General features: G+C 34.8%; 1 protein-coding gene across 4 annotated transcripts in view; it reads right to left on the reverse strand.

Annotated features, from left to right (window-relative positions):
* The window catches only part of PABPC4L (poly(A) binding protein cytoplasmic 4 like), a 148,104-nt gene extending 126,919 nt beyond the window's left edge, over nucleotides 1–21,185 (reverse strand). Inside the window, exons 1-2 of one of the 4 annotated variants that reach the window (XM_055384455.2) lie at nucleotides 21,023–21,136; nucleotides 19,359–20,553 (exon numbers count right to left, since the gene is read on the reverse strand). In XM_055384455.2, the coding sequence (XP_055240430.1) occupies nucleotides 19,359–20,501 (1,143 nt within the window). In that variant the 5' untranslated portion in view covers nucleotides 20,502–20,553; nucleotides 21,023–21,136. Of the gene's footprint in view, nucleotides 1–15,643 lie in introns of those variants that run through there. The other 3 variants (XM_004040389.5, XM_031010325.3, XR_008678935.2) reach the window with 3 other exon arrangements.
* Nucleotides 21,186–24,482: the final 3,297 nt, after the last annotated feature.

A 24,482-nucleotide genomic window follows, 5' to 3' on the forward strand; every position in this document is an offset into this window, starting at 1 on the left:
GTACAGTTGACCTCACAGAAACACAAAAAACCCTCAGAGATTATTATAAAATCCTCTGCATATACAAGCTAGAAAATTTAGAGAAAATGGATAAATTCCTGGAAACATACAACCTCCCAAGTTTGAACCGGTAAGATATTGAATCCTTGAACAGATCAATAATAAGTTCCAGAATAGGATCAGTAATAAAATGCCTACCAACCAGAAAAAGTTCAGGGCCAGAATAATCCATAGCCCAATTCTACCAGATAAATAAAGGAGAGGTGGTAACATTCCTACTGAAACTATTCCAAAAAATTGAGGAGGTGAGAATCCTCCCTAACTCTATGAGGTCAGCATCATTCTGATACAAAACTTAGCAGAGACATAACAAAATAACAGAAGTTCAATATTCCTGATGAACATAAGTGCAAAAATCCTCAATAAAACACAAGCAAACCAAATTTAGTAGCAATTCAAAAAGTTAATCCACAAGGATCAGTTAGGCTTTATCCTAGTGATGCAAAGTTGGTTCAACATCTGCAAATCAATAAATGTACTTCATCACATAAACAGAACTAAAAGCAAAAACCACATAACCATCTCAACAGATGTAGAAAAGGTTTTCAATAAAATTTAATATCCCTTTATGTTAAATACCCCCAACAGACTAGGCATTAAAGGGACATACCTCAAAACAGTAAGAGCCATCTATGATAAACCCATTACTAACATCATACGGAATGGCAAAAGTTGGATGCATTCCCCTTGAAAACTGGAACAAAACAAGGTTGCCCTTTCTCACCACTCCTACTCAACATAGTGCTAGGTATCTTAGCCAAAGTAATCAGGCAAGACTAAGAAACAAAAGGCATCCAAATAGGAAGAGAAAAAGACAAACTATCCCTGTAATTCATACAATATGTTTCTATACATAGAAAACACCATAGTCTCTGCCCCAAAGCTCCTAGATATGATAAACTACTTCAGCAAAGTTTCAGGATACAAAATCAATATATAAAAATCAGTAGCATTCATATACAACAGAAACATCCAAGCTGAGAGCCAAATCAGGAACAAAATTCCATTCACAATTGCCACAAAAAGAATAAAATACCTAGGAATACAGCTAACCAGCAAGGTAAAATATCTCTACAACGAGAATTACAAGATGCTACTTAAATAAAACACAGATAACACAAACAAATGGAAAAACATTCCATGCTCATAGACAGGAAGTATCAATATTGTTAAAATGCCCAAAGCAATTGACATATTCAATGCTATACACATCAAACTACTAAAGACATTCTTCACAGAAGGTAAAAAAAAAAAAAAAAAAAAAATTAAAAAACTCCCAAAGCAATTTGCATATTCAGTGCTATACATATCAAACTACCAAAGACATTCTTCATAGAACTAAAAAAACAAAAACAAAAAAACTATCTAAAAATTCATATTAAACTATAAAAGAGCCTTAATAAAAGCCTAAGTAAAAAGAAGCTGAAAGCATCAGATTGCCCAACTTCAAACTATACTACAAGGCTATAGTAACCAAAACAGCATGATACTGGTACAAAAACAGACACATAGACCAGTGGAACATAATAGAGAGCCCAGAAATAATACCACACACCTACAACCATCTGATCTTCAACAAAATCAACAAAATTAAGCAAGAGGGAAGGGACTCTCTATTATATAAATGGTGCTGGGATAACTGGCTAGTCATATGCAGAAGATTGAAACTGGACCCTTTCCTTACATCATATACAAAAATCAACTCAAGATGGATTAAGGACTTATACGTAAAGCCCAAAACTATAAAAACCCTGGAAAATAACCTAGGAAGTACCATTCTGGACATAGGACCTAGCAAAAATTTCATTATCAACACACCAAAAACAATTGCAACAAAAACAAAAATTGACAAATGGGATGTAATTAAACTAAAGAGTTTTTGCACAGGAAAAGAAACTATCAACAGAATAACAGACAAGACAACCCACAGAATAGGAGAAAATATTTGCAAACTACTGATCCAACAGAGGTCTAATATCCAGAATCTATAAATAATGTAAACAAATTTACAAGCAAAAACTAAACAACCCCATTAAAAGATGGGCAAAGGACATAAAGAGACACTGTTCACAAAAAGACACACACATGGCCAACAAGCGTATAGGAAAATGCTCAACATCACTAATCTTTAGGGAAATTCAAATCAAAACCACAATGAGAAAGCATCTTATACCAGTGAAAATGAGTATTATTAAAAAGTCACAAAATAACAGATGTTTGTGAGGCTGTGGAGAAAAGGGAACACTTATACACTGCTTGTGGGAATGTAAATTAGTTCAGCTATGTGGAAAGCAGTACGGGAATTCCTCAAAGAACCTAAAACAGAATTACCATTCAACCCAGCAATCCCATTATTGGGTATATACCCAAATGAATATAAATTATTCTAACACAAAGACAATAGCATGCAAATGTTCACTGCAGCACTATTCATGATAGCAAAGACATGGAATCCACCCAAATGATCATCAATGGTAGAGTGGATAAAAGAAAATATGGTACATATACACAATGGAATACTATGCAGCCATAAAAAAGAATGAGATCATGTCCTCTGTTGCAACATAGATGGAGCTGGAGGCCATTATCCTAAGTGAAGTAAAGCATAAACAGAAAACTGGATATCGTACATTCTCACTTATAAGTGGGAAATAAACTTTGAGTACATATGGACACAAAGAAGGGAACAACAGACACGGGGGCCTACTTGAAGGTGGAGGGTGGGAGGAGGAAGAGGGTAAAAAAAAAAAACTACCAATAAGGTACCATGCTTATTACCTGGGTGACAAAATAATCTGAACACCAAACCCCTGAGACACAAAATTTACCTATATATGTACCTATACATGCACACCTGGAAGTTACCTGCAAATGTACACCAAAACTTAAAATAAAAGTTAGAAGTAAATGTGTTTCCATATATTTGTTAAAAACAGGAATTAGTATTAAGTGTTTTATAGAAACTTAGAAATATCATGCATCTAAGAATAAAACTAATAAAGATATGCAAGAATTCTACACAAAATCTATAAAATATTGTTGAAAAAGAAGAAGACCAATAAATTGATATTTATTTTCATTGATTAGAAGGCTATATTTTAAGGATCTTAATTCTCCTTAAATGTATCAAAAAAGCCATGATTGCAATAAAATCCCTACAAGATTGTGTGTGTGCGTGTGTGTGTGTGTGTGTGTAGAACTTAAGAAGTTGATTGTGTGCGATTGTAGAACTTAACAAGTTGATTTCATCATATCTATGGATATTCATAGGGCCAAGAATAATCAAGACAATCTTAAGTAAGAAGAAAAAGATGGAAGATTCCCACTATCTGAAATGAAGACATCTTATCAAGTAATAAAGATCATATGACACTGGCAGAGGATAGACTGGTTAACCAGACTAATGGAACAGAAACCAGAGACTGACCCAAACATAGAACAAATAGGGGGATCTGATTTATGGCACTATATCATTTTGGGATACTGCAGGAAAAGGCTAAACTTTTCAATAAACAGTACTGAATCTGCTGAATGTCTAAATAGAAAAAGTAAGACACACCACTCTGACATTTCATCATAACAAAAAAAATTCCAAGTGGATTGTATATCTAAATGTAAAATATGATTTTAGAGATCACAGAAAGACAAGCAACAGACTGGGCTTCCTCCCCACCACCACTGGCAACCACTGATTTTATTATCTCCACACTTTTACCTTTTCCAGAATGTCATATAGTTGGAATTATACTGTACATAGCCATTTCAGATTGGCTTCTTTCACTTCATAATATTCATTTAAGATTCCTCCATATCTTTTCATGGCTTGACAGCTCATTTTGTTTTAGTGCTGAATATTTCACTGTGTGCATGTATCACCACAGTACCACAGTGTATTTCTCCATTCACCTACTGAAGGGCACCTTGGTGTGGACATAACTTTTCACTCCTTTGGGTAGATACCAAGGATTGTGATTTCTGAATAATATGGTAGAAATATGTTTAGTTATGGAATAAACTACAAAACTCTCTTACAAAATGGCTGTACCATTTTGCATCCTCAGAAGTAAGGAATGAGAGTTCCTATTGTTATACATCCCTTTCGGAATTTGATGTTCTCAGTGTTTTGGATTTTGGCTGTTCTAATAAGTTTGTAATGATACTGCACTGTTATTTTTATTTGTGAGTCTCTACTTACAGCTGTTCATATGCTTATTCACCATCTGTATATCTCCTTTATTGAGATGTCTTCTGCCTATTTTTTAAAACAGGTAATTCACTTGCTTATTGTTGAGTTTTAATAGTTCTTTCTATATTCTGGATAATAATACTTTATCAGGTGTCTTTCTCATTGTGTAACTTGTCTTCTCATTCTCTTGACAACATATTTTGTCAAGCAGAATTTTTCAATATATTTCAGCTTATCTATTACTTTGCACGAATTGTGTCTTTGGTGTGGTATCTAAATAGTCATGCCACTCTCCACAACAAAAAAAAGAGAATTTTAGACCAATATCCCTGATGAACATCGATGCAAAAATCCTCAATAAAATACTGGCAAACCGGATCCAGCAGCACATCAAAAAGCTTATCCACCACAATCAACTTGGCTTCATCCCTGGCATGCAAGGCTGGTTCAACACAGGGAAATCAATAAACGTAATCCATCATATAAACAGAACCAAAGACAAAAACCACATGATTATCTCAATAGATGCAGAAAAGGCCTTTGACAAAATTCAACAGCCTTCATGCTAAAAACTCTCAATAAACTAGGTATTGATAGGACATATCTCAAAATAATAAGAGCTATTTATGATAAACCCACAGCCAATATCATACTGAAGGGGCAAAAACTGGAAGCATTCCCTTTGAAAACAGGCACAAGACAGAGATGCCCTCTCTCACCACTCCTATTCAACATAGTGTTGGAAGTTCTGGCCAGGGCAATTAGGCAGGAGAAGGAAATAAAGGGTATTCAGTTAGGAAAAGAGGAAGTCAAATTGTCCCTGTTTGGAGATGACATGATTGTATCTTCAGAAAACCCCATCGTCTCAACCCAAAATCTCCTTAAGCTGATAAGCAACTTCAGCAAAGTCTCAGAATACAAAACCAATGTGCAAAAATCACAAGCATTCCTATACACCAATAACAAACAAACAGAGGGCCAAATCATGAGTGAACTCCCATTCACAATTACTACAAAGACAATAAAATACCTAGGAATCCAACTTACAAGGGAGGTGAAGGACCTCTTCAAGGAGAAATACAAACCACTGCTCAAAGAAATAAAAGAGGACACAAACAAATGGAAGAACATTCCATGCTCATGGATAAAAAGAATCAATATTGTGAAAATGGCCATACTGTCCAAGGTAATTTACAGATTCAATGCCATCCCCATCAAGCTACCAATGACTTTCTTCACAGAAATGGAAAAAGCTACTTTAAAGTTCATATGGAACCAAAAAAGAGCCCATATTGCCAAGACAATCCTAAGCCAAAAGAACAAAGCTGGAGGCATCATGCTGCTACCTGACTTCAAACTATACTACAAGGCTACAGTAACCAAAACAGCATGGTACTGGTACCAAAACAGAGATATAGACCAATGGAACAGAATAGAGTCCCTGGAAATAATACCACACACATCCACAACCATCTGATCTTTGACAAACCTGACAAAAACAAGAAATGGGGAAAAGATTCCCTATTTAATAAATGGTGCTGGGAAAACTGGCTAGCCATATGTAGAAAGCTGAAACTGGATCCCTTCCTTACATCTTACACAAAAATTAATTCAAAATGGATTAAAGACTTAAATGTTAGACCTAAAACCATAAAAACCCTAGAAGAAAACCTATGAAATACCATTCAGGACATAGGCATGGGCAAGGACTTCATGACTAAAACACCAAAAGCAATGGCAACAAAAGCCAAAATTGACAAATGGGATCTAATTAAACTAAAGAGCTTCTGCACAGCAAAAGAAACTACCATCAGAGTGAACAGGCAACCTACAAAATGGGAGAAAATTTTTGCAATCTTCCCATCTGACAAAGGGCTAATATCCAGAATCTACAAAGAACTTTAACAAATTTACATGAAAAAGTCAAACAACCCCATCAAAAAGTGGGCAAAGGATATGAACAGAAACTTCTCAAAAGAAGACATTTATGCAGCCAACAGACTCATGAAAAAATGTTCATCATCACTGGCCATCAGAGAAATGCAAATCAAAACCACAATGAGATACCATCTCACACCAGTTAAAATGGCAATCATTAAACAGTCAGGAAACAACAGGTGCTGGAGAGGATGTGGAGAAATAGGAATGCTTTTACACTGTCGGTGGGACTGTAAACTACTTCAACCATTGTGGAAGACAGTGTGGCAATTCCTCAAGGATCTAGAACTAGAAATACCATTTGACCCAGCCATCCCATTACGGGACATATAACCAAAGGATGATAAATCCAGCTGCTATAAAAACACAGACACACGTATGGTTATTTTGGCACTATTCACAATAGCAAAGACTTGGAACCAACCTAAATGTCCATCAATGATAGACTGGATTAAGAAAATTTGGCACATATACACCATGGAATACTATTCAGCCATAAAAAAGGATGAGTTCATGTCCTTTGTAGGGACATGGATGAAGCTGGAAACCATCATTCTAAGCAAAGTATCACAAGGACAGAAAGCCAAACACCACATGTTCTCACTCATAAGTGGGAATTGAGCAATGAGAACACTTGGACACAGGGTGGGGAACATCAGACACCAGGGCCTGTCGTGAGGTGGGGGGAGGGAGGAGGGATAGCATTAGGAGATATACCTAATGTAAATGACACTCTGTTTTCAGGCACATACACGTTAAGAATCAATATGTATTTTTGGAGAATTGACTCCTTTATTATTATGTAATGCCCTTCTTTTTTCCCTGATAAATTACTTTGAAGTCTGCTTTGTCTGATGTTAATGTAGATACTCCCTCTCTTTTTATTAGTGCTAGCAGATTTCATCTCTTTACTTGCTTCATTCCTTTACTTTTAATTTACCTGTGACTTTATATTCAAAGTGAGTTTCTTGTATACAAGATATATTGTTTTTTGATATAATTTGATTTCTGTCATTTAATTGGTGTCTGTAGACCACTGATGTTTAAAGTAATTTTTATTTAGTTGCATTAATATAGATGATGTTTTTATTTTTTATTTAGTGCTTATGTTTTCCCTCCTTTTTTATGTCTTCCAGACTTTTTCTAACTTTTATAATTTTAACCGAACATTTTACATAGTTCTATTTTCTCTCTTTCTTAGCATATCCATTATACTTCTTTAATTTTTCATGTGTGTGTGTGCGGGTGTGTGTGTGTGTGTGTGTGGTTGCTCTAGAGATTACCATATACTTTCCAACTAATCCATGTCCACTAATTAAAAAAACAACAACACTACCACTTCTGGTGTAATACAAGGGCAAGTGTATCCCATGAAGTGGGTAATATCCATAATGCCCAGTTCATTATCATACATAATCAGATGCATTGTTTTTATAATTACTTTGGATGAACTTTTATTTGGTAGATCAATTAAAGGGAAGATAAATTATATTTTTATTTTACCTTCAATTATTTCTTCACCATGCTCTCCCATTCTTTATGTAGATGTTAATTATTGACTTATAACATTTCCCTTCTCTCTGCAGAACTTCTAACATCTCTTGCAAGGAAGGTGTACTGGCAACAAATTCTCTCAATTTTTTTTGGTTTGAGGAAGTTTTCATTTCTCCTTCACTTTTGAGGAATAATCTTGCAGAATACAAATTCTAAGATGGAGAAGTTGTTGTTTGTTGGTTTTATTTTGTTTTCTCTCAACACTTTAAATCTTCACTCTACTTCTTGCTTGCATGGTTACTAAGAACTCAGTTACTCATCTATAGATAAGATGTCATTTTCTTCTGACTTTTCTCAAAACTTTTTCTTTGTCTTTATTTTTCTGCAGTTTGAATACGATACTTCCAGGCATAGTTTTGTATTGCTTTCAATTATCCTGCTCAGTGCTCTCAGAGCTTCCAGAATCTGTTGTCTGATGTTAATTTTGAAAAATTCTTAGTCATTATTGTTTCAGGTATTTCTTTTGTTTCATTCTCTCTTTCTTCTTCACTTAATATTTTCATTATTCATAGGTTACACCTTCTGTAGTCCAATAGTTCTTGGATTTTTTTTTTTGGTTTTTTCTTCACTGTGTTTTTCATTTTGTAAGTTTTGTTAACAGATTCTCAAGCTTAGGGTTTTTCTCCTCAGCGTTATCCAATCTACTAATAATGAGCCCATCAAAGGCATTCTTCATTTCTGTTACAGTGTTTTCGATCTCTTGAATTTCTTTTTGATGATTTCTTAGAATTCTCATTTCTCTGCATACATTGTCCATCTATTCTTGCATATTGTCTACTTTTTCCATTAGAACCCTTAACACATTCACTAAAGTTGTTTAAAGTCATGATTTGATAATACCAACATTGTTGTCATATTTGAGTCTGGTTGTGATGCTTGCTCTATCTCTTCAAATTGTATTTTGCCTTTTGGTATATTTCACAGCTTTGTTGACAAGCAGGTATATATCTTTTGTTGACAGGCAGATGTGTGTATACACACATACACACATATACATGGTATATATGGTATATATGTATACATACATATATACATGGTATACATACATGTACGTACATATATACATGGTATAAATGGTGTATATGTGTGTATATATATACAGTTTCTTTTACCATGTGTATATACATTCACACATATAACGTGTGTGTGTGTGTATTCTTTCTACACACACATGGTAAAAAGAACTGTGGTACCTAGGCCTTTAGTAATGTAAGTGGTAAGATGTGGGTGGAAGGGAAGCATCCTGTAGTCTTATGATTAGATTTCTGTCTTTTAGTGAGTCTGTGCTCTTGCACTATGAACTTCATAAATGCTTTCATTTTTCTTTTTGTTGGTTTTGTTTTCATTTTTCAAACCCTTCCTTCATATGGAATAACTAGAGTTGACTGGAATTGTGTATTTACTTTCCCCTGATTTGGTCAAGGTCTAACAAAACCCCCTAGGTTAGGCTCTGGGAAAATAGTTTCTCTTGAGGGTAGGCCTTATTAAGTATAACAAAATACTGTCTTCCCCTTACCTAGTAAGAACCATATAATAATTTTACTCTGTTTTTCACTGTGAGAAACTGGGACTGCTCCTGGGAAAGCTCCTGAAAGTAAAACTCACGAAAGTGTGGGAACCCCCAAGGACTTTGTCTGCCTGCAGTTTTGATCTCTCAGGCTTATCTGCATTAAGCCATCAGCAATACAGTTACAGTTTATATTTTCCTACTTGAGTACTGGTTACCATACAGGTTTCTGCTTGTGAGCCTCTGTTCTGCTAAACTGTGATTCTCTTTATCTGTCTATCTGCCTCTCTAATTTTGGATATAGTGGTTTGTCCTGACACATACTTCTCTGACATATCTAAGAGTTGTTGATTTTTCAGTCTGTTAAGTTTTTTAGTTGTTGTTAGAATAATGTGGTAACTCTGAAGCAACTTACAGATTGAATTAGAATCTCTCATGTTTTTAACAGACTTGTATAGGTACCCTTCAGTTCTTGTGTGGTTTGGGGCTTTCTTTTTTCTAATTCTTTAATTTTTATTCTTAATTTTCTCCTACTTTATTCTAATTCCTGTCCTTTCCCCAATTTCTGGAGATGAACACTTAGCTCATTTCTTCAACATTTTCTTTTCTAATATATACATTTTAAGACTACAAATAAATCATAACGCATGACTATAATACTTCTCATAAGTTTGGATAGTTTATATAATCATTGTACAATACTCAATTCATATATATATACATATGAATATCTGGAGACAGAGTCTCACTCTGTCACCCAGGCTGGAGAAGTGTGGTGCAATCTCGGCTCACTGCAACCTCTGACTTCCAGGTTCAAGCCATTATCTTGCCTCAGCCTCCCCAATAGCTGCAATTACAGGTGCACCTCACCATGCCTAGCTGATTTTTATATTTTTAGTAGAGATGGGGCTTCTCCACGTTGGCCAGGCTGGTCTCTAACTCCTGACCTCAGGTAATCTGCCCACCTTGGCCTCCCAATGTGCTGGGATTACAGGCGTGAGGCTCTGCACTCAGCCTCAATTCAAAATATTTTAAATGTCCACTGTGCTTTCAGTGTATCTCTTGATTTCTGAATCTGTAAGGATTTTCTAGTTATATATTCTTCTTGATCCCTAGTTGAATTGCATAATTGTCAGTAGAAATATTCAGTATGATATTCATCTCTTGAAATGTATTGTGGCTATGTTTATGGCTTATTATTGGGTATATAGTTGAAAATACTCCACTTATACATAAAACTAACGTGTTCTGCAGTTGTTTTCTCTTGATTCTATATACACCAATTGGATCCATTTGTCCTACTCTATATCTTAACTGATATTTTGCTTGCTTATTCCATGTGTTTCAACCAGACAGAAAACTAAAAAGGAAATACATGACTGGAACAACAGTATATACCAACTACACCTAACACATATCTATAGAGTACTCCAGCCAGTAACAGCAGAATGCACAGTTCTTCTCAAGTACACATGAAGCATTCCTCAGAATATGCCACATGTTAGCTATAAAGTAAGTCTCAACAAATTTAAAAAAGGATTGAAATAATACAAAGTATGCTCACCAACCACAATGGAATGATATTATAAATTAATATCAGGAAATAATTTGGGAAACATACAAATATATAGAAGTTAAAAACAAACTCCTAAATCACCAATGAGTCAAAGAAGAAATCAAAAGGGAAATTAGAAAATACTTTGGTTTCAATGAAAACAAAACACATACCAAAGCAGTTTAAGATCAATGAAAACAAAAACACAACACACCAACATATTTGTTGACCCTAAAGCCATGCTGAAGGGCATGTATAGCTGTGAATATCTATATTAAAAAAGAGGAAAATTTTCAAATCAATATCCTAACTTCTCATCTTAAGAAAATACACATAAAAAAGTACACTAACCCAAAGCAAGCAAAAAAAAATAAATAAATAAAAAGGGAATGGTAAAGATTACATCAGAAATAAACAAAATTAAGAATAGAAAAACAATAGAAAAAGTGAATGAAGCCAAAACTTGGTTTTTTTGAGAAGATGAATAAAATTGATAATGACAATGAGAAACTGTCTTTGTCTATTAATATAACTGAGAGAACTGAACACGTTTATTCATATAAAATCCTGTACTTGAATGTTCATAGCAGTATTACTCATTACAGCCAGAGTAGAAATATTCCAAATGTCCATCAAGTGATATATGAATAAACAAAATGTGGTGTATTCACACAAATGAATATTATACAGTCATAAAGAGAAATTAAGTGCTGATACATGCTCCAACATGGATGAAACTTTAAAACATTAAGTGAAAGAAGGCAGAAACAGAAGATCATATATTATATAATACTACTTATACTATATATATGTACATATGAAAGGTCCAGAATATACAAATCCCTAGAGACACAGACTATATTATGGTTGCCAGAGGCTGTGGAGAGACGAGACTGGGAAGCGACTGCTCCTTGGCCTGAAGTTTTGTTGTGAGGTGATGGAAATGTCCCAAAATTAAATAGCAGTGATTTTGCACAATCTTGTGAGTACATTAAAAACCAGTAAATTTATACTTGAAAATAAATTTATACTGTCTGAATTATATCTCAATCAAAAAGAAAGACATCTATGATAATTTTTATAGTGGCATTACTTGTTATTGTTCTAACACAAAAGCAACCCAAATGTTTATTCATGGTGAAAGAATAAATAATTTGTCATACAGTCACAGAACAGAAGAATATGATGATGACAATAAGTACACTACTACTAAACTCAGTGGTATGAAATGAATCTCACTAAAATACGCTGAGTAAAAGTATGTGACACAAGAGGATTCATGCTGTATGAATCAATTTGAATAAAGTTTAAGGTAATCAAGATTAATCTTTAGAATCTGAAGTCAAGATAGAGTGTATATTTGAATAAGTGAGATAGACAAGTGCTTGGGAGAGAGTTGGAGGGGTACAGGTAATGTCCTATTTCTTGACTTGAGTGGTAGTTACAAAAAATACATACTTTAATCATTCATTAAGTTATATGCTTAAAATTTCTGCAATTTTCTATTGTGGATATTACCTCTTTAACATAAGTTCTAAATAATAAAAATTACCTAAATGAATGTCCCTCATCAATATGTTGATTTGCCCAACTTTGTTTTTGCCTATAGTGTTCTAGTTTTGTGCTGCCGTAGTGTATGCACTTTGTAAGCCAATACCCGATAAAAGATTCAGTAAGAAGCAGTGATTTTCTACTGAATATTCCTCCCTATCCCCTACTTCATCTTTTTAAAGAGTTGAAACTTACTTTACTTTTTTTTTTATTATGCAACAGAGCTTCTTTCAAATGGTCCTTCTAGAATAAGATCAGATATCCCACAAATAAATATACCCATCCTATATCCTAAAATACGAAAAAGCAGAAATGTGAAGAATGAGCTATTACTTAAAATAATATATTTTTTAAAAATATAAATATTTGAAGGTGATCCTCCCCAGCTTTTCCAAGAGACTTACTCTTTCTCTCCCTGTAACACCATATGTGATCTAATTTTGAAAAAAGGTATCAGTTTTTGTAGGTTAACATCCTATAGGGAGACTTTCCTGTCTCTTGAAAGAAAGAAAAGTATTTCCATTTTGAAAAGAAGATCATTTACATATTTCAATTTGGCTCCCAAATTCTATACTGTGTATATGAGCCCAAGTCCATGTTTGGCATCAATATTTAATCTAGTCTGGTTTGGATGGCTTCTGATATTAGCAAGTCCAGAAGCATAAGAATATCTAGATCTTGCCCAAACACCTTGTCTCTCCACAAGGGTCCCTAGAGAGAGGTATAAAAGAAACATTAGAACATTAGACTGATAGAAAAAAAGGAGTTAGTTATATGCATATAAATATTCAATAAAATAAATTTTAGAGAATTAAAAAACATGGATAAAAACTGTGGCTTAGATCTTGAAACTTAAGAATGTTCTTCTATCACTTCCTGAACTTAACTTGGAATTTCATGCTTTTATAGTCACCTGTATAGTGAAAGATACCTGAAAGAGACAGAACTTTTCAGGCGATATATTGGCTTAGTAGTCCAGTCACATATATTAAGAAAGAGAAAAGAGTAGGTAATTATGTGTAATAAGTTTGTCAACTGATAAATAAGGATTAATTAATGAGCCAGCTACTAATAAAAAAAGAAGAGTTATGTTGCCTGCCTTGGGGGTGGAGGAGTTTTATTTTGCTCCTCTAATAAGTGCTATGCTAGTAAAGTAGAGAGGGAAATGGGAGTACTGAGAGTTCAAAAGACTGTGCTTGAAAATAGATAGGCAAGAATCAGTCAGATTAAAATTAAGGGAGAGTATTCTAGGCACTGAGAATAGTTTATCTATAATAGCTCATCTATTGCAGATGCTGGGGTGGGAAGTTTCATTCTATAGCAATTCACACTTTTTCTGGCACTGGTATCTTGATTTTTCCTTGAAAAACAACCTCTACCTTTCTCGGTCAAGGATATTTTTGCTTAACGTTTGAATATGTTACCTAACCCCAGCTAATCAGCAAATCTCATTACCTTGGTTACAGTGATTGGTTAAGAAAAAGAACATCACATAAACAGAACCAATAAAACTTACACTGAGAATTCTGAAACAAAAACCTATTCCTGGCTACCTATACCTATAATATCTTTTTTCTAGGAGGTAATTAAATGCTTTCACCATATATTTTTTCATAAACCAGTTGGAAGATTTGTTCCACCTGTACAGTACACAGCCTTCTATCTGTTAAAAGGTTAAAGCTTTTAGTGAGGCAGGAACTATCCTGACAGTTTTAAAAGAGTTGAAACAAGACCAATTAATTTCCAGTATATTGACAAAGGGAAATAGTAGCACAAGAAAAGATTTAAAGAATACACAAGGACCAGAATGCAAGTAATCCTAGGACACAGTAAAGATTTATACCTGATTTTAAGAGTAATGGAAGGCCATGAAAGGTTTTTAAGGAGAAGAATGATATGATCAAATAGGCATTTACCAATATCTTTTTAGTTAAAATCAAAATAAATATTAAAAATTGGATTACCATATAACTGATGGCCTTTTGCCAATGGCAATCTATACAATATAAATGTCATTTGTATACAAACTATATATAAAATGTTAGTGACTAGAGTGGTGAATAATACTAGGCTTCTAATGCTTCCTATGGTAATTCAGTAAAATAATAATGTGTCAAAACAATCTAGTTATAATTCTAAGATTTGCCTTGCATTCAAATTGAGGCATGTCTTTGATTAACAAAGATTTGCTGGAACTACTATTATAAAGGTTTACTTTAACTTCAAGGAATTAATATTGGCTGCCACTAGCACATGTACAAAGTTGAAATTAAATGTAAATCAAAATTGTGATGCCCTACAATACCATTAGACATGGCTTCCTGAAATAAGAAAATTCCACTGGAGATACTGATTGTAAAAACAAACAAAAAATGAATTATGACTGATATTCACTGAATGCAAAAAAAAACAATAATTATATCTGCCACTTCAGTGATATTACCTTCGCAACTCAAATGTGCTATTAGCGTTTGGCAAAACTTTAAAATAAGGATTTTTAAATTATCTAAGGTGATGTAAATATAAATGGGTTAACAAAATCTGATGGAATATCATTGTACAAATTATGAATCTCTCTCAGAAGTTAAGGTGTTTTCTCTACTACAGTTAAGAATGCCACTAAGAAGATAAACTTCCTTCTCATTTGGATTCAATTGTTTCATTCAGGGCAACTACAATTTAGTTCAGAGCATTCTGTGAACTCTAAAATATGACAAGACCATGAGATAAAACCAACACTTAATTATACATATTTCCTCTGGGCAAACCTGCAAAATAATCTGACTTTAACAAATTCAGATCCAAGTGTATGTGTAACTCAGATTTGAGTACACATGCACTTGGGAGATATATATATGTCAAAAGTATCGTGAGGGTATTTAATTTGTTCTACTTTTGAAAGTGTAGATTTTTTAAAATTATATTTTTAGTCTATTGTTTTATTATATATATATTTTAAATTATATTATGGGGCATATTTGCAAATGTACTATGAGTAAGTCAATTCTAAGCACGTGACAGGTTAGTTGAATTTAACAATAAATTCAGAAATGTCTTTAAAATAGTTAATTATTCCTCATTAAAACTTGTTAGTGTTTTGTTTTCAACTGTGAGCTCATAATTATGAGTAACTTAAAAAAGAAATACTAGTTCATAAAGAAATTGTCCTTGAAAACCTGAAATACAAGTATTTCACTACAAACACAAGTAATTTTCAGTTCATTCTTAAGATAACTGGTCTTTGGAAAATCAGAAATACTTTATAATAAATAAAAATCATTTTCAAACATGCTTTCACCTTTGAAATATTAGATTTTATTTGACATTTTCTCAGTGGATCTATAACAATATTGAGAACATGAAAATGACAATATTAAATCACTTTAAAATTTTTATTTTTACCAACTATAAATTCCTATTTGAAATTTAAAAGATAAAATGTTAAAAGAATACATTTATTGAAATGGCTGTACATGTAAGCAGGCAACTACACAGCAGACGTGGCAATATGTGTGGAGAGAAGGGTGAAAGTAGAAACAGTGTCTCAAGGCATATCTATATACATTAGCTTTTACTGGAATGCTTATCAGAAAAGTTAAGATTCTACTTATTTATTAAGGCACTTGGGCACAAAAGATTTAATACTCTTTAATGAATGAATCTCTATTTTCAACTAAGATAACTTGCTATTATCACGCACCAAAAAAATTAGAATGAACAAAATTTAAATAAATTAAATCCATAGGATTGTATATTTTTGTAAACTGACTTTTTTTTTTTTTTACAGCATATGCTGGAAATAAGCAATTTCTACTAAGAAGGCAGATTATTGTGTAATTAAGCCATAGCTATAATTCATCTAGAAATCTGATGTTATGTCCTATTAACTCCTTACATATATGAAAGAACTCTGTTTCCTGATATTATCTTGAAAATATACGTAAGCATTATCAAATATTGTTCAAATATTTGAACAGTTTTACAGATTAGCTTTCCTAAATTAAGATGTAGACTAGATTATCCAGAATAAGATGTCAAGGCCAGGCACACTTAATACACTTTCCAGTCTTGTTGTCTGGTAAACCTTTTTAACAACTTTCTGCTTCTGATACATGTTTTGGTAAATACTTACCTAGTATAAGAATCTATGTGAAACTCATGCCAACTCTAATTCATTGGCTCTCTGAATCAAGTATTTACCAAAATATATGTTATTAAAAATGGAAAAGCACATTTTTAAAATATTTACTATAGGTTTTATAGAAGACACTTTTTATGAACCAAAATTTTAGTTAGAAGCATTGAGAATATGAAATTCTGAAAGTCATAAACACAATACAGATAAATTGTGTGGGTGTATATATATTTGTGTGAATATATGTATTTAAAGTGTTCAAAATATTTTGAAGCATGACATCAAAGCCATTTCAGTAAAATACTAAAACTTTCCAGCTTAACATTCAATTTTGGAATAACCTTCAAAACTATAAAGAAAGTGAAATATCAGGGGGAAAAGTCTAAAATGTAGTCATAATATGCAAAGAAATCTAAAAATCCATGTAAATAAAAAACACCCCAACAGGAAAATAAATTATGATCATGAGCCATTAACTTATAAGTATGAAAATACAGTCAGTGAGTACACAAATGCTGTTTAACTTTTGTAATTTACAAAAGTGAAATAAAGCAATGATGAAATGGTTTGTTTTACATATCATGTTGAATTGACCAACAGCTTAAAAAAAACCCTTGTTTCTTGGAGCATATGGAAATAGGCATTCTCCTACAATGACAATGGAAATGTAAGTGCCACAAGTATTCTGGACAGCATTTAAGCAATATTTATCAAAATTACTTTTTAAAATTGATTCTTTTTTAACCATTAATTCTACTTCTAAACATTTTCTTAAGAAAATAGATATATTTGCATATATAAGTTTGCAAGGATGTTAATCTCCAAGTTATTTATGACAGAGGAAGAAGAAAAAAGGAAGAAATTATCTAGCAACAAGAAGTTTATCAATAAGAAATTAGTTATATTTTGGTACAGTCATTGAACAAAACATAAAAGTCACTCAGATTATAAGACAAATAATTATTGTGAGCATAAAAGTTGACCATAGCATATTGTTTAATTAAGAAAGCAATTTCAAACAACATTTGTAATATTATCCTATTTTTCTTAAATTACCTAGGTGTATATATGTAGAGAGAGAAAAAAATAGAAAAATATGTAACAAATTATAATAGGGAATTGGTTTGCATAATACAATTATATGCAAATTCTTTTAATTTTTTCATTGTCCATAATTTTTTATGGACTAAAAGATTTTCATTTTAGAAAATGTGCAAAGAATATACATATAATTTCTATAAAAATAAAAGGCAACAAATTTTTCTCATTCATAAGCTGAGGTATTGCCAAAAAATATTTTACTATTTCTTTTATATTAGTAATATATGAAATAGAGAATGTGAATAATAGTTACGAGAAAAAATTAAGCCAAGTAAAAATACGAAAACAGTAAAAACAAAAGCACTTGCTTGCTAGATACCTTTGGTATGAATCAGAATTTGTAAAGCAATTATTTAAATGTAATTAAATAACTCTTGCCTCGATTTCCAAATGGATTTGAAGCAGCACATATTAAAAGCCAACATAAAAAAAATCCTTTAGAAAGTATTTTAAAAAGCTGAGGAATATAGATGAAAGGCAGGAGAGAAAGGAAAATAGGGGAATGGTTCTAAACTAAAAATTATGCTAGAAAACAGAATAAGTGATGTAACTTCAATTCATCAGAAAATCAATCAGTGTTTCTGATCAATGAAGGCTAAAAGTGAACCTTAATGGGTTCCATAGCTGCCACATTCTAATAAAAGGAGATGTGAGTACATAAAAATAGAGGAACTTACTTTTCTGAACCCTAAGAGAAAATCACTACACAAAACAATATAAAAGAGATTTTAAAAGTTTTTAAACAGAATTTCTATAATCTGTATATATGATTTTCATAATATTAGCATCTGGTAAAAATTTAAGGTAAAATATTAAGCCATATAAGTATGAAGAGATTTAAGACCAGGCCAACTTTGGATCACCTGAGTTGATAACAGATTTGTAACTTAAGGAATGTAGAAGTTAGGGTTTTAAGTGCAAGTTACAATTTAGATTAACTAGTAAGTACCTGAATTATAGTCAACTAATGGAAAGAACAAAACACATAAAGCCATTTTTTAGGCAACATTAAAAACTTCCATCATCTTAACTTAAACCATCCGAAAAACAAGCATGTCAGGATATAAATTTAAAAGAAATTCAACTATATCTGAGAACTTTAAACATTAATTCAAAATGAAATTAGATCTTTAAATTCGTACTATAAATTTCTAAAAGTCTGATTTCTCAAAACTTGGATGAAAAATTAGAAAATTTCTGTTGGTAAAAATACTTTGGAATCTTTAGGTGTAAGAACTATTTTGAGCATATTTTCATAGAAGAAATTAAAGCTAGCAATATTACTAAAATAATAAATATGCAATAAATTCAAATAATTACCTCATTTCATTTGGTTCAAATGTAATAAAAATATATCTATTTATACTTATTGCTATGAACCATCAAAATAAGAAAAATGTGCAATATTAAAATTAGAAAATGTGCCTCTGTAAAATGAACTAAGCTCCATTTATTTTTCCACAAAAGAAAAAAAATGGCTTTGTATAAAAAACGTTTTATCATAAAGTTTACTAAACTAAGCATCCATCATGTGGAATATGAAATTTACTGAGGTCAATTCAGGCAGAGATCACTATCATTCCCCCACCTGCTGCAGATACTAGCTGGGAAGGTACGTTTTTCTTTCCTAGTGTCTCTGGGCCAAGGCAATGCTAAGAGGTTTGGAGCCCAAGATGCGGCCATTCATCTCAGTCATTGCTTTAGTAGCATCCTCAGGAGAGGAGAAGCAGATCAAGCCAAACCCTTTGCTCTGCCCCTCTTCCTGCATTACCTTAACTCTGCTAATTGATCCAAATGAAGAAAATTCGTTTCGTAGTTTTTCATCATCGATGGTGTCATCAAGGTTCTTAATATAGAGCTTTACCCCCTGGCACCCACGAATTCGTTCCCTTTTCAGCTGCTCAAACATTTGCTTTAACTCAGCCTGTCGCTCTACTTTCTTTTGCGCCCGGCCTACAAAAATCAGCTGCCCATTTATGTCCCTTCCATTCATTTCTTCAACAGCTTTCTTGGCAGCCTCATGGCTATCAAAACTCACAAAGCCAAAGCCTTTGGATTTCCCACTGGAATCTGTCATCACCTTAACACTCAGAGTTTTGCCATATTTGCTGAAAACGTCCTTCAATCTCTCATCATCCATTTCACCTCCAAAGTTTTTGATGTAAATATTGGTGAATTCACTGGCTTTGCTTCTGAGTTCAGCTTCACGATCTTTTCGGTTTTTGAATCTGCCAACAAACACCTTGCAGCCCTTGAGTAGTTTTCCATTCATCTCCTCAATGGCCCTGTCTGCAGCACTCTGGTTCTGAAAGTGCACAAATGCATAGCCCTTGGAGCCTTGATCATCACTCATCACCTTGGAGGAAAGGATCTTTCCAAAAGCTGAAAAATGTTCATAAAGGGTTTTGTTATCGATAGATTTGTCCAGATTCTTGATGAATACGTTCCCAATTCCAGATCTCCTCAAGTAGGCATCGCGCTGAGACCACATGAGACGGATGGATTTGCCTTTTATGATGTCAAAGTTCATTGTGTCCAGTGCCTTCTGGGCATCAGCCAGCTGCAAGAAGTTCACGTAGGCATAGCCCAGAGAGCGGCGGGTGACCTGGTCCCTGCAAATGCGGATGGACAGCACAGGCCCCACAGTGCTGAACTTCCTGAACAGCAGGTCCTCGGTGACATCTGCATGTAAGTCACCCACATACAGGGAGGCCATGCGGTACTTGGCTGCTACATTCATCTCCTTGTCCTTGCCACTGTGAGTTTGTCCCCTGGAGCTCTTTGAGCAATCCCTGTGGGGGGATACTAGGTCACAGCTTTGGCCCGGTTCAAGTGTGGAGGCCTCGGGATCACCACACAAAGGCCAAGCAATGGAGTTCAGACACGTCTCCCCCAGCTCAGGCAACACCCTCATCCAAAAGTCCCCACAGCCACCAATCTGGCCCTCCTAGGACGCGGCAACAGAACTGTGAAATCGCAAAGAGAGATTATTAGGACAAGACGTTCCTTCCCCTCAGATTTGTGAGAAAACTTCAAGTGGCGGGCTGGCCCTCCATCTGGGCATTCTCCACAGACGCCCTGGTCGCTGGTTTCTGAATAAAAATAGGCCTCGCTCAGAATGGTTTAAAGTTACAGCCGCTCAGGGAAGAACTCCACAAGCGGAGGCGTCAGAGGCCCCAGCCGTGGAGTATGGGCTGCGAGGTTCTGCCCGGCAGAGACCCGAACCTGCCAGGTACCGGGTTCTGCAGACGCCGCCGCCGAGGCGCTGCCGGGAGCGACGCGGGCCAAGGGCGTCCTGAAGACCTAGGGGGCCCCTCCGACCTCCCGACCCGCGCGGCGCCCGGAGAAAGGAGGCGTGGGGGAAGGGGAGGCTGACAGACCGACGGACTGACGGACGCGGCGAAGCGGGCGGCCAGGCGGGGGCTGGGGGCTCACCGGCGGTCGTCTGCGGGCGGGCGGGAAGCCCGGAACTCGCGCGCTGAACTTCCCGCGCACTCGCTGCCAAGTGGGATGTTTTCTTTTTAATATTTTTTTTAAGAACGTTTTTCTTCCCCCCGCCCCTATTACACGTTTCCCACCCTCCTCAGATGGCTAAGCTAAGAAGCAGGAGGCGGTGACTGGGGTGGAGAAAGGCAGCCGAGGGGAGTGGCCCCAATAAACCCACCCGCCCGCAGGGCTTTGCATGGGTCTGAGTGAAAGAGCCTTTCCAAATGTGGATCAGGGCCTGTCACTTCCTGGCTTCAAACCCTCCAGTGGCTTCCTTTGACTTTTGGATAAGGTCCAACATCCGCACCTTGTTCTATAAAGTTCTGCAGGATTCCTGAAATGTTCCAGCCTCAACTGCTGCTTAGTTCCCCTTACAAAACTCCAAGACACACTAGCCTTTTTCAGAGCCAACTTTATAAAAATGTGTTCTTCGGAAATGAGTTAAAATGCTCTTTCCAAATAGATGTTTTTTCTAAACCCCTCTGACAATTTAGGTTTCCCTCTTAGAAACTCTAACACTACCCTGTACTTGCCTGGCTTTTGTCTAATTACAAAATATTGCATATTTCGTAACAATAGAAGCCATGTGCACTTTATTCTCAGGGACTTGCAGACAAGGGATGTGCAGTATTTATTGAACAAATCTTAGCCTCAGGTTAGTTTTCACATCTAGTTAAATGGAGGCGGTGGCACTTATCTTAGAGAGTATTTTACGTGTGAAATGTGTTAATAGATTTGGAAATGGATAACACAATATCAGATACATAAGTGGTTTCCAGTAACAATGATTTCATTTTCTTTAGCATTAAATAAAATTCTTTAGTATCTAATGGATCCTTAAAATTTGAATCATAATGCATCTTAGAGAGTCAATAAGTTACTGTCACGGTAGCATGACCTTGATTCTCCAAGAGTGCCAGAACCTATGAAATTAACCTGTGGTCTCAGTTGTACTTGTTTACAGAAACAAAAGCCAGGCTGGATGCCAGTAGCCACAAACAAGCCACGAGATAAAAACTCAGCTAGGCAGTGCTACTCAGACAGACCTGAATCCTCACTTCCTTATCATATTAAAATCTCTGCCCAGTGGGGAGAGATGCCCTTTGCTAGGCACATATTTTAAGTGCCCAGTGAAAAAGAAAGAACAAGACTGCACACATTCTAGTTTTCTCTGGAAAGCCCCACCTCTTTCCAGGAATTCGCATCCTTAGTCTCCACCTTCATGCTCTAAGAGACCTTAAAAATCCCCCTTCTGCACACACCTGGGGAAAAGGTGAATGGGAAGCTCACCTTCTCTACTCTTTGAACAACAAATAAAGTTTCTGCTCTGCTTAACAGAACCTCGCGTCTTTCTACTGTCTCAATGGCAACAGGCAGGTAAAGGACCCACTGGGGTAAAACAACCCCTCTTCAGTGCGGAACATTACCTGCAAATCTGAATTGGGCGGATCAGTTAATGTAAGGCAAATTTAGTACTTTTTCACTTTACTGGACATAGGAAAAAACTAGTGCTCTTGTTGAAAAAGCAGATTCAGATTCAGTAGCTTGAGGTGGACCTGAGATTCAACTTTTCGAACAAGTTCCTGAGTGATGCAAATTCTGCTGGTCTCTGAACCACACTGAGTAGCAAGACTAAGTGAATCCTCATTTAGAGGGATCTTTTCTAATGTAAGAACTGGAAAACTAAAAATATGTGTTTAACTTGCAGAAGATAATAATACTCTAGCAAAATTCATTCTTAGAAATGCATTAAATAAAACTGGAGCATGATTTTCACTATAAAATCCAAATTGATTGTAATCTACCTAAAATTTCCTATGTGGGAGATGAAAAGATGCCACTCCAAAATATGAGAGATTACTGAGCTGAAGATAATTAAGAAGAAGGAGATGCAGGAAAGCTCACTGCCCTCCATCTTCTTGCCTAAAAGCATGATAGAGTTATAATGAAAAATGTTACCTTGCCCTCCCCAAACCCACTCACAAATGTTAGCCACTGAAGACAACTTTGGACCCTATCAGCCTGGAGAAGGTACGAGAGGAATCTATATTAACAAATTTTAACAAGATAACTAGCATTTATCTACCATTGATTCACCTTCCCCCAAGTTGCTACCCATAACAACTTAAAGTCCTTTTTTGTTTGTTTTACCACTTCTCCAAGAATTTACTTAGAAGAAGAAGGTGCTATATAATCTGAAATTCACCAAAGAGGTGAGTCACCTCTTTGAGAACTACTCATTATATATTTTATACATACATGAGAATATATGTAAAATATACATACTCATGTACATATAAAATATTTTAACATGAGAGTATAAAATATATATGTTAAATTACACATGAACTTGTTTGTTTTTCTCTTGTTTTTGTTTTTTGTTTTGTTTTGTTTTAGTTTGTAATTTTTTTAGGCAGGGTGTCACTCTGTTAGCCAAGCTGGAGTGCAGTGACGCAAACAGGGCTCTCTGCACCTTGGACTTCATGGGCTCAAGCAATCCCTCCACCTCAGCCTCTCTAATAGTTGGAACAACAGACGCATGCCACCATGCCAGGCTATTTATTTATTTATGTTTTATTGTAGAGACAGGGTCTTGCCTGTTGACCAGGACTATCTCCAGTTCCTGGGCTCAAGTGATCCTCCTGCCTTAGCCTCTCAGAATGCTAGGATTAGAGGCATAAGTCACTGTGCCTGGCTGTTTGTAAAATTTATTTCAATATGTGTTGTTCCTGTAGCATCATTTGTTCAAATAAATAAATACAGTAATCTTTTCTTTCAGCCTGTCTTGAAAGCTGCAATTTTAAAAAGGAAAAGAGATCACCAACATAGTTGTAGATACCATTAATGGATTTGGGCAGTACTCCAGTACATACTTTAAGAATTTAGATGCTATTTGGTGTTGTTTAACATAAATAAAACAGTGATTACTATGTTCAATATTATCAGGAGTTTTTTGTTTTTGTTTTTGTTTTTTAAGAAAGCTCCTAAGTGTGTAGTCCCTAAGAATTTAGTCTTAAGATTTTTAATTTCTAAAATATATAGTTTAGATCTCATCAGTTCTTTGTGTTGTTTGAATACAACGGTACTTCAGCTATAACAAGATACCAAAATATTTCAAGAACTTGTGGGTTTTTCATTTTACCTTAGTGTGATCTTCACTCGACATTTTGTGAAAAATGAGAAGAATTTCCAAATTTAGAATTTAGTCCTACATTCTCTAATCAACTTACAGGCAACTGGTACAAACCTCAGTTGGTTAAATGACTAATTATTATACATCTTCCTATTTGTTCTAGTTATGGTGTTTTTATTTTTATATTTTAACAAATACAGCATTTTTTAAGTAACTATGATTCTTCCTTCTCTTTAATTCACTAAATCTCCTCTTTTTGTCAGTTGTGTTCAGTGA

This window comes from Gorilla gorilla, chromosome 3 (assembly GCF_029281585.2).
Source record: "Gorilla gorilla gorilla isolate KB3781 chromosome 3, NHGRI_mGorGor1-v2.1_pri, whole genome shotgun sequence".
Lineage (NCBI taxonomy): Eukaryota > Metazoa > Chordata > Mammalia > Primates > Hominidae > Gorilla > Gorilla gorilla.